Source organism: Puma concolor, chromosome A1, assembly GCF_028749965.1.
Source record: "Puma concolor isolate L17-30 chromosome A1, mPumCon1.1.hap2, whole genome shotgun sequence".
NCBI classification, from domain to species: Eukaryota; Metazoa; Chordata; class Mammalia; order Carnivora; family Felidae; genus Puma; species Puma concolor.
Genome location: NC_141667.1, coordinates 26,606,468 through 26,622,000, shown reverse-complemented (window position 1 = coordinate 26,622,000; position 15,533 = coordinate 26,606,468). Strand labels below are relative to the sequence as shown.

At 39.3% G+C, this 15,533-nt stretch overlaps 1 protein-coding gene across 2 annotated transcripts in view; it reads right to left on the bottom strand.

Annotated features, from left to right (window-relative positions):
• Nucleotides 1–15,533, bottom strand: part of NPR3 (natriuretic peptide receptor 3) — a 79,029-nt gene that overhangs the window by 56,929 nt on the left and 6,567 nt on the right. For both annotated transcript variants that reach the window (XM_025924245.2, XM_025924244.2), the window contains one exon: nt 6,835–6,957. In XM_025924245.2, the coding sequence (XP_025780030.1) occupies nt 6,835–6,957 (123 nt within the window). The remainder of the gene's footprint in view (nt 1–6,834; nt 6,958–15,533) is intronic.

Sequence of the window (15,533 nt, the reverse complement as noted above, 5' to 3'; positions counted from 1 at the left end):
GACGCCAGAAAAAGGAGTGAGCACTAGAGAGTATTGGATGCCATTTCCAAATGGCTTCAAGTGAAACCAGGGAGTGACCACATTGGATAAGAAAGAGAAGGAGAAGGGTTGAGCACAGACACCTTGTGGATGCTGTTTCTAGTGGGCAGGAGGAGGAAGAGGAGACAGAGAGGAGCTAACAGAGAACCAAAGAATGCTGTGCCACCAAAACCAAGAAAACCAGGGTTAGGGAGTGGGGAGGAGGAGAAGGTGGGTGATGGGCATTGAAGAGGGCACTTGTTGGGATGAGCACTGGGTGTTGTATGGAAACCAATTTGACAATAAATTATATTTTAAAAAAAAAAAAGAAAGAAAAACAGGATTTCCAGAAACAAATGGGTGGAAACAATACAGAATTCTCTAGAGCTGTGCTGCCTAATAGAGCAGCCACCAGCCACATGTGTGACAATTTACATTTAAATTAATTAAAATTAAATAAAATTTTAAATTTGGTTCCTCGGTCACACTTGGCCACATTTCAGGTGCTCAATGGCTCCGTGTGGCTAGTAGCCACCATACTGGGCAACCTAGAACAGAACAGAGGCAGCGTCACAGAAAGTTTCACTGGACAGCACTGCTTTAGAGGCACAGAGACTTGTTCTGAGGTAGGCCAATGGCTTTGGTAGTGAGGTCATTGGTGACCTTGACGATGGCACTTTCAGAGTGGTGAGCACTAATGTCATATTCTTTCAATGCTCCTGAGCAAGGGATCAAGAAGATGAAAAAGAAGTCTGCTAGTGAAAAGTAGGGCAGGGAAGGTGATTCTTTGAAGTTGGTTCAGGAGTGAGGAAAGTGTTGCTTTGTTTTGTTTTAAACATCATGGAGTCCCAAGCTAGCATTTAGAGAAGGGCACAGAATATTTGTGAAAGAGGAAGTAACCTGCTCACCATCAAGCCCTCCTGTGGCCAGGGAGCTGGAACTGGCAAAAGGTACCCACACTGGGATAACAAGCTGAAACATCACAGAATACATCCAAGAAATGAATGCCTGGAGTTCACCTGGACTGACCTTGCCTCACTCTACCCTCTCCGAATGTCTAGGTGTTAAATTCTTGTCATGAGCTAGGCTGGTCCAGTCTTCCTCCCATCAGTAATAACAGCACCACTTACTGCGTGATTCCATTGTGAATGGCATTTCCTATAGCATTTCATTCTTTATTCCTCATAAAAACTCCATGAAGAAGATCTAAGTATGATTGCCACCTTCCAGACAAGGAAACTGCGGCTCAAGGAAATTAATGTGCCCCAAGCCACTTAGCTAATAAACAACAGTGGCAGGATTCAAATGCAAGCCAGACTCCAAACACTGGTGCCATGCCATACCTGCTCTACCTTCATTTCATCAGAGTTTGGGGTGTTGCAAGCTTTAAAACTGAGCAACCCAATGGGATGACAAAAATGCTAAAAACAAAGTAACACAGAAAGAAAGATCAGAGGAGGAAGCGTCTAAATGTTACAGTTCAAAGATTGCATGAAAGTTCTTTTTCTTTTCTCATAGTCACAAACTGACTTTAATGGGCATATACTATTTTTATAGCAAAACATAATAAATCTAATCTCTCCTCAATGTTTCTATTTTTCCACTTTTAGCAAGTCAATTTATGTGCCTCACCTAGCTCTACTTCACTTTCATCTTCACCTTAATTAGTGCTCTCTGAGTTAATCAGGAAGTCAAGAAAGCTCTACAGTAATCTTACAGTCCTGGACAGGATCACCTAAATAACCTGCCACCTAACTTACATCCAAAGACAATAATGCCAATGAATAAGAATGCCAAGAGGTGCTATTAAAAACTCTACAAGGCAATATATATCATCTTCTCTCTAGATCTTGTTAAACCTATCCTTTCGGTCTTATTTTCCATCATTTGAATCCCCCACCCCCCATAGTATATTCTGAATTCCTGTAACAATATAATTTGGGCAAATCTGATAATTTTTTTGAGTACTCATCAAGACCAAACAATCCAGTAATCAGTAAATATGAACACAGTGTCCATATGTTTTTTTTAATCCAATGGCAAGGTAGGTATTAATTAAAAGAGAGCCTTTTCCTAGAACTTGTATGGAGGAAGCACAGGGAGAGGAGGATGTTGAAAAACTTTTCCTGAACATATATCTGATTCTTCAGGCACAAAATCTCAGAGAGGACCCTTTACTGATAATGGACACCAGAATCTTGGTCCAGGTCCCCCTGCCTGCCATCAGATTCTGTCTACTGCTTCTACTCTGAGGAGGAAAGGGCTTCAGGGTCTGTGGCAAACATGGACATTTGTTTCCCATCATCCCTTCTTCTTTCTCCATTAGTAACAGATTCCTAAATTGATTTGGGACAACAATGAGTCCAGCTGAAAGCGCACATTTACTGCCCTCCCTCACAACTAGGGGTAGCAAATGATATGTAAGAAGTTAATGAGAGAGGCTTCCAGAGAGCCTTCAAACAGAACTGAGTCAACGGAGATGGTCTCTCTCCCCCTTCATCTTGCCTAGATTGAAGACACAATCCCTGGAGTCCTAGCCACCATCTTGTGATCTTGAGGATGGACACCGTTCACTAAGATTAAAGGTGCCAAAAAACAGAAGAAGTTTGCATCCTTGATGACATGGAACGACCACCTCTGCTCTCAACTGCCCACCTCTGTAAAGGATAAACCTCTACATTTGTTTAAATCACTATAGGTGGGAGTTTTGCATGCAGATGTAATTCTTAATTCACCGACATCCATTCCTAGGCTGTATTAGATAAAGTTGGTTAATTTGTTAATGGAATGTATCGCCTGAACTTATCTATAAAACTATACCAAGAAGAGTTTATGAACTTACCATTTTTTGAGTACTATATATAATCATCAAAGCAAACTAACACTAATAATAAAGCTAATATTTATTTTTTTTTTAATTTTTTTTTCAACGTTTATTTATTTTTGGGACAGAGAGAGACAGAGCATGAACGGGGGAGGGGCAGAGAGAGAGGGAGACACAGAATCGGAAACAGGCTCCAGGCTCTGAGCCATCAGCCCAGAGCCCGACGCGGGGCTCGAACTCATGGACCACGAGATCGTGACCTGGCTGAAGTCGGACGCTTAACCGACTGCGCCACCCAGGCGCCCCAAAGCTAATATTTATTAAACACTCATTATGTTTCAAGAAGTTTTCTATGTATCTCACATACATTATCTCATTTATTACTCAGCCTGATATGAAGAAGTAAGTACTATTATTATCATTAGAAGAAACTAAGACTTGCAGGGGAGGGCAGGGTTGCATCAATTTGCCAAGAGCACAGCCCCTCAGAGAGACTGATGCCAGAGCCCAAAACCTGACAACCATCAGGTGAAAAAGAAAGGGTACCTAATCAGAAACACCAAGGATATGTTGTAGGTTATATAGAGTACACTGTGTAACTCTGCAATTAAATTTTCAAGAAGCAGAAAAACTGAATTCATGGAAAAAATATGTTTTAAAAAGTTGACCCAAAATTACACTGATTATACACTAATATAATGCAATGAGAAGGACACAGCATCGCTTTTGTAGTACTCTTGCCAAATAAGTTTAAACTCAATCTTACCATGTGAAAACAACAGGTAAATCCAAACTGGGAGACATTCTACAAAATAACAAACTCATCAGAAGTGTCAGGTCATAAGTGACAAAGATTAAGAAAATATCACAGATTGGTAAAGATTAAGGAGATACAACAACTAAATGGTTTGGATCCTGGAACAGAAAAAGATCATTAGGAGGAAAGGTAGTAAATTTCAAATAAGACTTGTAGTTTAGTTAGTAGTATTGTACCAATGTTAATATTCTTATTTTGATAATTGTACTATGGTTATTTAAGTTGTTAACATTAGAGGGATCTGGGTAAAAGATATACATGAACTCTCTATATTATTTTTGCAGATATTCTTTAAGTCTAAAATTATTTCAAAACTATTTTTTTAAGTTTTTCAAAAATTACCTCTAAAAAGAAGTTAGGTCCAGATACAGAGTTGAATTGTTTCCATCTTTCAAGGAATATTCTTATGGTATATAAACTGTTCTAGAGCACAAAAACAATGGAAAGTGTCCCGATTAATTTTACAAAGCTAATATAAACCTGACATTAAAACTGGCAATACCACCTCAAGGCAAGAAAGCTACTGTCCAATCTCACTCATGAATATAGACTCAAAAATCCTAAATAAGATTCTAAAAACATAAAATCAGCAGTGTATCTAAAAAAGTCATCATGACAAAATGTACTTAATTCCAAGAATACTACAAGGACTCAATATTAGGAAATTTATTAAAAGTATATGTCAAGTGTATTTGATAACATTCACTGCTCACTTCCAATTTTTAAAACCACACTTAAGAAACTAGAAATAAAAGGATACCTTAACATGTGCTTCAGTTCAAGAAGTCAAAAATTAATATAATATATATATTATATATATATTATATTATACATATAATATAATAATATTCTGGAGATTCTTGCCAATGCAATAAGAAAAGAAAAATATATATTCAACTTCAAAATGAAGGAAAAACTCTTGTCCTATATGAAAATGATATAAAAACTACTGGAACAGAGGATTTAATATGTGGAATTCTTGCAAAATAAATAAATAAAAATTCATAGCTTATCTACATAACAACTACAATTATAAAATGTAATGGGAAATGATCACCATCATAGTAACAACCAGAAAACATAACCTCTAAGAATGAACTCAACAAGAATGGTACAGAACATAAATAAAGAAACTGAAGAACTTAGCTTATGGACATAAAAAGAAGTTCAAATATATAAAATAATTTAAAAGTTAGACGATGTAAGGATGCAGAAAAACAGACAATCTCATAGCTTGTTGCAAAAGCATAAAGTGGTAAACCTCTTTAGAGGTCAACTTGGCAATATCTATCAAAACTTAAAACTTTTGACCCAGGAATTCTACTTCAAGAAACTTATCCTACAGATAATATGTATGTATAACTATGTGTATGTGCATGTGTGCACACACATACAAAGCCACTCAATATGGGACTGTTCTTAATAGTAAAAAGCTGAGAACAGCATAAATATTGAAAAACGACAGACTATTTACATAAAGATGGCATATCAGCATTACAAAATACTATGTAGCCACACTTGAAACAGTATCAACACTTTATTAAAAAATACTTTCGTAAATATGTTTTTTTATAAAATAAGCAAGACGTACATACTTCTACATATTATCAATATACTTTTAGCTGGGTGGCAGAATTATAGTAACTTACTTTCTGCCCTGTGATTTTCTATTTCTCTCAAATTTTCTTAATACTCATGTATTATAATTATCAAGGAAAAGTAATACAAGCTTTACCTGCAGATGCAAGAAATTCCGGTACCTAATATTTGCATTGCCCTGGCCCATTTATACTGTGCATTCACATCATTTTCTCCAAATAAATACTATGTTTGCATTACCAACTTACAAAACTCAGGATAAATGTTTTTCATTTTTCACCAGTCTCTACTACTATCTCAGTGAACTCAATGCTATAGCCAATAACATAATTACATTCTGATCTGTGGTCAAAAAGTGAAAGCAGAATTTTGCTTATGCAAAGAGAAGGGGAAAGACAACCATGGCAGCAAGGAGGAAAAACATGGTGTTTACCCTACAAGCCTCAAATCTCCAATCTTATCCACTACAGGAAGCTGTAGCTACTTGTGTTTCATCAACTTTTGTTTATCCCTGTGAGAACTGTGTTTTATTATCTGTTTATTCACAATGCTCTATTGCTTGGGTTGCTTGAATAAGCCAGGGTATCAGAGCAGGAAACTGAGGTGGATGCTTCAATGTCTAGATCCTGTCTAACCATATCTCAACAGCAAGAACTGGGAAGTCGAGCTCAGCATAAACAAGCCATTTGCGATAAGCACACTTATGATTCCCTAGAACTGCTCAGCTTTGAGCAGTCAAGATGCAGTATTTAAGAAAATGTGCCATTGCTCTATACTGTCTCCTTCAGAGAGAGCCCTAATCACATATGGAGAAAATGTTTTGTATCTGTGATCTTCATGGCCTTCTTAAACACCCTCCATCACAGGAACACTGGGAACTTCCCTGGATCCATTTTAAGAAATTATATTCTTTCAATCATATGTGTTGGTGGATCTCGAACTTCTACAAAGGAGAAGCTTAATGGGCAGTAATCTGGAAGGAAGAGGGGCTGGGAGCAGTAGCTTTTAAAATGTTTTACCTCAATTTACAGTAATAGTTGTTTTACTTTCACACTATAACCCATTACAAACACATGTGTAACATGCATACATATATACACACATACAATTATATTTCCAAAATAAAAGTTTTATGAAATAATACACATGCAATGTGTAATACACTTTGACATGTTCTATTATGTTGATATATTCTAGTCTATTCTATTAAAAATTATGCCCAAATCTCACTAACATTCTTCCAATAGTCAATCATGGTGGCAACCTGCAGTTGGAAACACACTGAGGAGGGGTCTTTAGGGCCTGGATTTACAACCATCTGGAGGACTGGAGAGAGCTATGCTCACTCCCAAACAAGTCTGTTGCCATCACCAGTATGAGGTATCTGCTTGCTGAGTTCTCAGAGAAGAAAAGCGTGAGAACTTACAAGAAGTCCCCAGAGTGTTCAATATCACAGATTTCTAAAACCCTTTTTGTGGAACCAGATCTACTGAGGTAATTCAAATTACTGGCTTTCTCATGACCTCGTTTTGACACCTTCGAGGGAGGGGAGACTGGAAGCGGTATAAGCATTTACCGTAGGAAGAGCTGTTGAAGAGCTCAATGTTGAAGAAGGCGTAGTCTCCACTGGTCATCCCGTGCTTGTGCGCTGCCAGCATGATGCCCCGGACCGTGTCACTGCTTGCACACATGATCACCACTGGGGAAGGAGGAACAAACAACATGCATGAAACACCCCTTCCCAGAGGATAGTGGGGACGCGGAAACCAGGGGAGGGAGACAGGGTACTAATACAGCCCTTAAAGCATCTCCTCACTCATTACTTACTAATTACAGAGGGAATGAATAGTAACTTTACAGTGGAGAAAGCAAGCAGTCACCGGCATAACCAAGTCATGGAAGCCAATATTATCAACCATGGGAACACATTCATGAGCCTACACCCAGGATCCAAATGTCAGATGGGCAACATAAATCTAATCAGGAGAGAGGCCAAAAACTCAACTTGGGGGACAGTCTATAGAATAGTTGTCCTCTGCTCATGAAAATGATCAGTTTCATGAAAACAAAGACAGCCTGACGAGATGTTCTAAACTAAAAAGACTTTTAGGAGCAGAAAATTAAATACCGTGTATGATTCTGGATCCTAAAAAAAAAAATAAAAAAGTGTTGCTATAAAGGGCATTATTGAGACAACCGGAGAAATCTAAGTCTGTAAATTAGATAGCAGTGTTGCATCTGTGTTCAAGTTTTTGCTTTTCATATTTATACTGTGGTTACGTAAGTGAATGCCCTTGTTCTTAGGAAACACAGACTTAAGTATTTAGGGGTAAGGGAACATGATGGCCCTACTTCTCAAGTGGTCCATAAAAAGATCATTGTGTGTGTGTGTGTGTGTGTGTGTGTGTGTGTGTGTGTGTGTGTGTGTGTTTGAAGAGGAGTAGGAGGAGAAGGAGGAGGGGAGAGATTTGGAATGAAAGCATATGTGGCAAAATGTTAATAATTGGTAACAATCTGGGTGAAGGCTGTGCAAAGGTTCTTTATACTTTCTTACATCTTTTCCAAAAGTGTAAAATTACTTCAAAATAAAGTTCTTTAAAAATACCTCAAATGTATCATCAGATTTACCCAATATAAGCCAGTCAAGTGTGTCAACTGCTTTTAATACTTAACAGCATGGAAAATACATTTTCCTGAAGAAGCAAACTGAATGGTTTGAGGGAGAACAGTCATTTGGCAAATCAGGATTCAGTGAGGGGTATAAGCTTTCTGCTGTCTGAATTTTGAAACATTTTTCTCAAGCTGTCTCAACATATATAGGAAATAGTTAACAGAATTCCAGGCCCCACCTCATGTTCTCTCAGCTTATACCCACACTTGTCAAACTTGAGAAGCTTTAAACAGCTCCAGAACATTGTTGCCCGCCACATAAGAGCTACATCAGCCAACAGTGAAGTGGGTACCTGGCCGTTATCTAGTTAATTTGATCATTGTTGATGGCCCTGGTCCATCAAAACACAGACCACTGTGTTTTGCTGCATACATGGAAACAGAAGGCCTGGAAAGGCCTGGGGGCTATAACCATATTATCACCATGCGTGCAGCCCTCCACGATGTACACGTTCTTTGAAAAAGCATGGGTGCTGAAAGACGTAAAACAAACCTATGTGAAGGTTTACGCACTTGATATTCTGTTTACTGTGCATGTTAATTCAAAGTGTTCAATCATGACTCTGACATTTCTTACCACAAAAGGGCTCTGTGTGCACGGTAAAAGCTCTGAAAAACAAGTTTTAACAATACAAAACTCCTAAAGGTCTATAACTGTGGGGATAGGTGTTATCTGTGCCTGGAAATATTGTTATATATTTGGAATAAATAGTCAAATTCCAAGGTGCCTTAGCAAGGAAGCTTTCAAAGAAACTCTTCATCGCTCATTATGACCTAGACCCTTGTTTTAGCTCTGATTCAATTCTCAACCCTGGAATGACAAAAGAGCCATAGAGTCCTACAGAGCAGCCAATAAGGACAAGGCTGAGGCTGGACAAGTTTGAAAAGCACAGATTCCAAGAGTGGGCATCTGCGGAAGGCCCTGGGAGGCTCTGGCTGACTGTCCAGCAGCTCTTATCAGCTTTTGATCAACTGATCATAGTCTGGAGCTTGGCTCTAAACCCCTGGATATAGAACCTGATTCTGTCAGCACATAAAAAATAGAGTCATTGCTTAGAGGCAGAGTCCCAATAACCTAACTCAGATGTTTTGGGGTTTTTTTTTAATGGTTATTCATTTTTGAGAGAGAGAGAGAGACAGAGCGTGAGCAGGGGCAGGAGCAGGGAGAGAGGGGGACACAGAATCTGAAGCAGGCGTCAGGCTCCAGGCTGTCAGCACAGAGCCCGATGCAGGGCCTGAACCCACAAACCATGAGATCATGACCTGAGCCGAAGTCAGACGCTTAACTGACTGAGCCACCCAGGCACCCCCTAACTCAGATGTGTTTAGGTACCCTGAGACGCAGATTACTTGATTTCAATGATAACCAGAGTGGTCACGAACACATTTGTGTCAGCATATACCCAGGCATGCCAACTGATAAGCCAAATTGTAAGGTAGTAGAATGCTAGTGAGGATGAAATCAGACTCAGGGACGTCAGTTGGAGGATTCAGGCACCCAAAGGCACCAGGCCATACAAGTGCTATACCTGGCCCAGGACCGAGCAGGCTGTGTCCTTAGGCCAGAGCACAAGCTTCCCCAAGTCCTGGACAGGCTATGCCCAACACCTGCCCCTCTATCACTTCTTTGTCTATTTTTACAGTCCTGGCCCATCTCCTCCCTATTCCTATCACCACCAAGACCAAACCTTCTGACAGACATATTCTTTCTTTAAAATGTCAGTACCTGCTTGGGCTGGGCAAGAGTGACCCACAGCAGCAGTGTGTCTATGTAAGCACACTTTGATTATTTTTTTTTAAGGTTTATTTATTTTTGAGAGAGAGAGAGAGAGAGAGAGAGAGCACAAGCAGGGGAGGGGCAGAAAGAGACAGAGACAGAGGATCCCAAGAAGGCTCTGCACTGACAGCAATGAGCCCGATGTGGGGCTTGAACCCACAGACGGTGAGATCATGACCTGAGCCAAAGTCAGATGCTCAACCGATTGAGCCACCTAAGTGCCCCGATTTTGATTATTTTATACCTCATCCACTTTGTGTTGACCATGTAGTTAAACTCTCAAAAAGGAAATCTTAATTTCCAAGTCCATGGACAGGATATTGTTTTTTTCTTGCATAAAACAAACCTATAATGTACATTATCATCCAGTTTAAGTTGGAACAAGTACTCACAGACACCAGCAGAGCAGAGACAATGCAGAATCCTTCTCGATCTGTAGGCTGTTCCCTAATCTCTTACGGCTATTTCATTCATGCCTAACTCCACAGCAACTATTTTTAACAACTTGCCTTTATACAATCTGTCGGAAGGTTTAAAATAGTTTTCACTAAAATAGCTTTCTCTTCCTACTCATGTTTCATCAGTTTATATAATAACTAATTAAATTACATACTTATGATAATAAGTACAAGTGGTATAAACACATTTGGCAACAACTCTTGGAAAAGACACGGACAAGTGTGAGAAGAGTGTGGGCATACTCAGGAGAAGTATACAACTACCAGCATTCACCAACAGTCAATAAAGTGTACAGAGAAAAAGAGACCTTCAGCTAATCCTACAGGCTGCTTAAATGAAGGTCAATTAAGACAATTTGTGTTGTATTTAAGTATAGTTAAATATATAAATACTAAGTTTTTTGGTCAAATTGTTAAATTTCTGAAAGAAGGGATGATAGTGTGATCCTAAGTTTCTGGGTGTTCTTCATTCTGCTCTATTTTTCTCTTTGCCAAAGAACTTGTGATGTTCCATGGCATCCTCCACCATCTGATTCCCAGTGTCTTCTGTAAGTGACTTCTCACGATCACAATATGTTCTTGCAATCACTCTAAGAAGGGCAGAGAGAGAAGTGCAGAGGGGTGACTACAGAGGTCAATTCAGAGAACCAGAAACAGAGCAGGTAGCATAACTGAGTTAGGAGGCTATCTTTTCCCCCGGCTCAAGTTTCCATCTGGAGCAACCTCTGAGAGAGTGACACTCCTCATCTCTCAATGGACCTCCATTTATCCCTCTCCCCCCACCCACCCCCGAGGAAAAGGACTAAATTGTTGGATTGGTGAGTCTAAAACCAAAAATGGCATGCTGGACCCAGCCTTTTCTTCCTTCCTTTTTTGGGACATGTCTGCTTGTGGAGGGCACATATTAGGGGAGAAATAATAGCAAATAGGCCCTCTTGGCAACAAAGCTAAATCCATATTTTCTAATACGTTTTACCAGCAGTAAAAACATATTTTCAGAGCACCTGGGTGGCTCATTCGGTTAAGCATCTGAATCTTGGTTTCGGCTCAGGTCATGATCTCATGGATCACGAGTTTGAGCCCCGCATCAGGCTCTGTGCTGCCAGCGCAGAGCCTGCTTGGGACTCTATCTTTCTCCCTCTCTCTCTATGCTCTTCCCCTGCTCACTCGCTCTCAAAATTAATAAACTTTAAAAAAAAAAAAAAAGGAAAAGAGATGTTATGTCATGAAAGTGAAGCAAGATATGCCATGTGCTGAAAATCAAAAATATGATAGCAGAAATTAGAAACCAAAACTTAATAGAAATCTGGGGCATAGTCAGAGGAATATCTAAATAAGAGGAATTTCTTTTTAAAAGACAGGTGGTACTGTCAGAATGGCTAAAATTAAATCCGGAAACAACAGAGACTGGCAAAGTGTGGAGAAAGGGGAACCCTTTTGCACTGCTGGTGGGAATGCAAACTTGTGCAGTCACTCTGGAAGTTCCTCAAAAAATTAAAAACAGAACTACCCTACGACCTAGCAATTGCACTACTAGGAATTTATTCAAAGGATACAAAAATGCTAATTCGAGGGACACCTAGGTAGCTCAGTCAGTTAAGTGTCCGACTTTGGCTCAGGTCATGATCTCACAGCTTGTGGGTTCAAGCTCCACAGGTTGGAGCCTGCTTCAGATTCTGAGCCTCCATCTCCCTCTGCCCCTCCCCCCCACACACACTGTCCCCCCCCAAAAATAAACATTAAAAAAAAATTTTTAATGCTGATTCCAAGAGGCACATACACCCCAATGTTTACAGCAGCACTATCAACAATAGCCAAATTATGGAAAGAGCCCAAGTGTCAAAGACTAATGAATGGATTAAGAATATGTGGAATACTACTCAGTGATGAAAAAGAATGAAATTTTGCCATTTGCAACAACGTGGATGGAACTAGAGTGTATTATGCTAAGCGAAATTAGTCAGAGAAAGATATCATATGATTTCACTTATATGTGGAATTCGAGAAACTCAACAGATGAACACAGGGGAAGGGAAGGAAAAATATGATAAAAACAGAGAGGGAGGCAAACCATAGAAGACCCTTAAATACAGAGAACAAACTGAGGACTGCTGGAGGGGAGGTGGGTGGGGGGATGGATTAAATGGGCAATGGGTGATGGGCGTTAGAGGGCACTCTTTGGGATGAGCACTGGGTGTCATATGTAAGAAATGAATCACTGGGTTCTACCCCTGAAGCCAAGACTACACTTTATGTTAACTAACTTCAATTTAAATAATAAATAAATAAATAAATAAATAAATAAATAAATAAATAAATGACAGGTGGCAAATAGGAGAAAAAGAGTAAGAAAAGTAACGTTTTGATCCAGGAAGCCTAGATTGAACATCAAAATAATACAATTCTGAGGAGCACCTGGGTGGCTCAGTTGGTTAAGTGTCCGACTTCGGCTCAGGTCATGATCTCATGGTTCATGAGATGGAGCCCCGTATCGGGCTCTGTGCTGACAGCTCGGAGCCTGGAGCCTGCTTTGGATTCTGTGCCTCCCTCTCTCTCTGCCCCTCCCCTGCTTGTGCTCTGTCTCTCTCTCTCTCTCTCTCACTCTCTCAAAAATAAATAAACATTAACAGTTTTTTTAAATAAAATAATTTTGTAAAATGTTAAAATATCGGGAGCAAAAGGAAAATTCTAAAATTTTTCAGGAAAAAAAATAACAGATAACAAACAACAGGTCAAGAATCCAAATCAATTCAGCTTCCTAGTAGCAGCAGTGGAATTTAGAAGACAATCCTTCAAATCTTGAGGGAAAACGATTTCCAACCTAGAATTCCATAATAACGTATAAGGGAAGAATGAAGACATTTTCAGTCATGAAAGGTATCAAGCTTTAGCTCTCATCCACCCTTTCTGAGAAACTCCTGGAGGATGTGCTCACCAAAACAAGAGCATAAGCCAAGAAAGACGAACACATAGAGATCTAGACAGAGAGAGATAGGGAGGCAATGGGAGATACAGGGGGGTGTTGGGGAAAGAATCCAGACTGACAGCTGCGCAAACTGCTTAGATAATAACCAAACCGGAAAATTTCAGGGGGCTTAAAATAGAGTTGACAGATGATTTAGTTATAAGCTCATAGGACACTAAGCAAACAATCAAAAACAGACTTTTTTTTAGCCCAAGGAAAACTAGAGCAATAAAGGAAATATCATTGTAATAGCCTATACGGGCCAACTACAAATAGCATTTAGAAGGCAATAATGATATAGACACTGAATGCGGAGCTAACCAAAAATATTCACACAGCCATTGAAAGAATGGCTGCAAGGAAAACCTTGAGTGTGTGGTGAACACGCAGTAGAAGAGAACCAAACTAACATCTTCCACTGGGATGGCAAGAGAGAAAAACAAAAACTGAAATAATCAAAGTAACCTGTTTTCTGGAGGTCTGAAGCCAAATACCAACAGAAATAGTTGCAAGTGTTGAAAATACTTTCCTCTGGATAAAACACCTCGGAATAAATCTAACCAAAGAGGTGAAAAATCTATACACTGAAAACTATAGAAAGCTTATGAAAGCAGTTGAAGAAGGCACAACAAAATGATAAAATATCCCATGCTCCTGGATAAGAAGAATAAATATTGTTAAAATGTCAATACTAACCAAAGCAATCTACATCAATGCAATCCCTATCAAAATAACACCAGCATGTTCACAGAGCTAGAACAAACAATCCTAAAATGTGTATGGGACCAGGAAAGACCCCGAATAGCCAAAGCGATTTTGCAAAAGAAAACCAAAGCAGGAGGCATCACAATCCCAGACTTCAAGCTGTATTACAAAGCTATAATCATCAAAACAGTATGGTACTGGCACAAAAACAGACACTCAGATCAATGGAACAGAATAGAGAACCCAGAAATGGACCCACAAACATATGGCCAACTAATCTCTGATAAAGCAGGAAAGAATATGCAATGGAATAAAGATAGTCTCTTCAGCAAGTGGTGCTGGGAAAACTGGACAGAGACATGCAGAAGAATGAACCTGGACCACTTTCTTATACCATACACAAAAACAAACTCAAAATGGATGAAAGACCTAAATGTAAGACAGGAAGCCATCAAAATCCTCGAGGAGAAAGCAGGCAAAAACCTCTTTGACCTCGGCCGCACCAACTTCTTACTCAACACGTCTCCAGAAGTAGGGAAACAAAAGCAAAAATGAACCAAAATGAAAAGCTTCTGCACAACGAAGGAAACAATCAGCAAAACTAAAAGGCAACCAACAGAATGGGAGAAGATATTTGCAAACGACATATTAGATAAAGGGTTAGTATCCAAAATCTATAAAGCACTTATCAAATTCAACACCCAAAAACCAAGTAATTCAGTGAAGAAATGGGCGAAAGACATGGATACTCCTCCAACGGGGACATCCAGATGGCCAACAGACACATGAAAAAATGCTCAACATCACTCAGCATCAGGGAAATACAAATCAAAACCACAGTGAGATACCACCTCACACCTGTCAGAATGGCTAACATTAACAACTCGGCAACAACAGATGTTGGCGAGGATGCGGAAAAGAGGATCTCTTTTGCACTGGCTGGTGCAGCCACTCTGGAAAACAGTAGGGAGGTTCCTCAAAAAATTAAAAATAGAACAACCCCACGACCCAGCAATTGCACTACTAGGTATTTATCCACGGGATACAGGTGTGCTGTTTCAAAGGGACACATGCACCCTAATGTTTATTGTAGCACTATCTACAATATCCAAAGTATGGAAAGAGCCCAAATGTCCATCAATGGATGAATGGATAAAGAAGATGTGGTACATATATACAATGGAGTATTACTCGGCAATTAAAAAGAATGAAATCTTGCCATTTGCAACTACGTGGATGGAACTAGAGGGTATTATGCTAAGAGAAATTAGTCAGACAAAGACATAGGACTTCATTCATATGAGAACTTTAAGATACAAAACAGATGAACATAAGGGAAGGGAAGCAAAAATAATATAAAAACAGGGAGGGGACAAAACATAAGAGACTTAAATATGAAGAACAAAGGGTTACTGGAGGGGTTGTGGGAGGGGATGGGCTAAATGAGTAAGGGGCATTAAGGAATCTACTCCTGAAATCATTGTTGCACTATATGCTAACTAACTTGGATACAAATTTTTAAAAATAAATTAAATTAAAAATAAATAAATAAATTGTGTGTGTGTGTGTGTGTGTGTGTGTGTGTGTGTGTGTGTGTAGACTGAGGAAGGTTACATAAATAAATTCGCAGGTAACATCTGTAAAAAATATGAAATTAAAAATTCACTAGTATGGGAAGTTATGGCTAATATTTCTTTTGA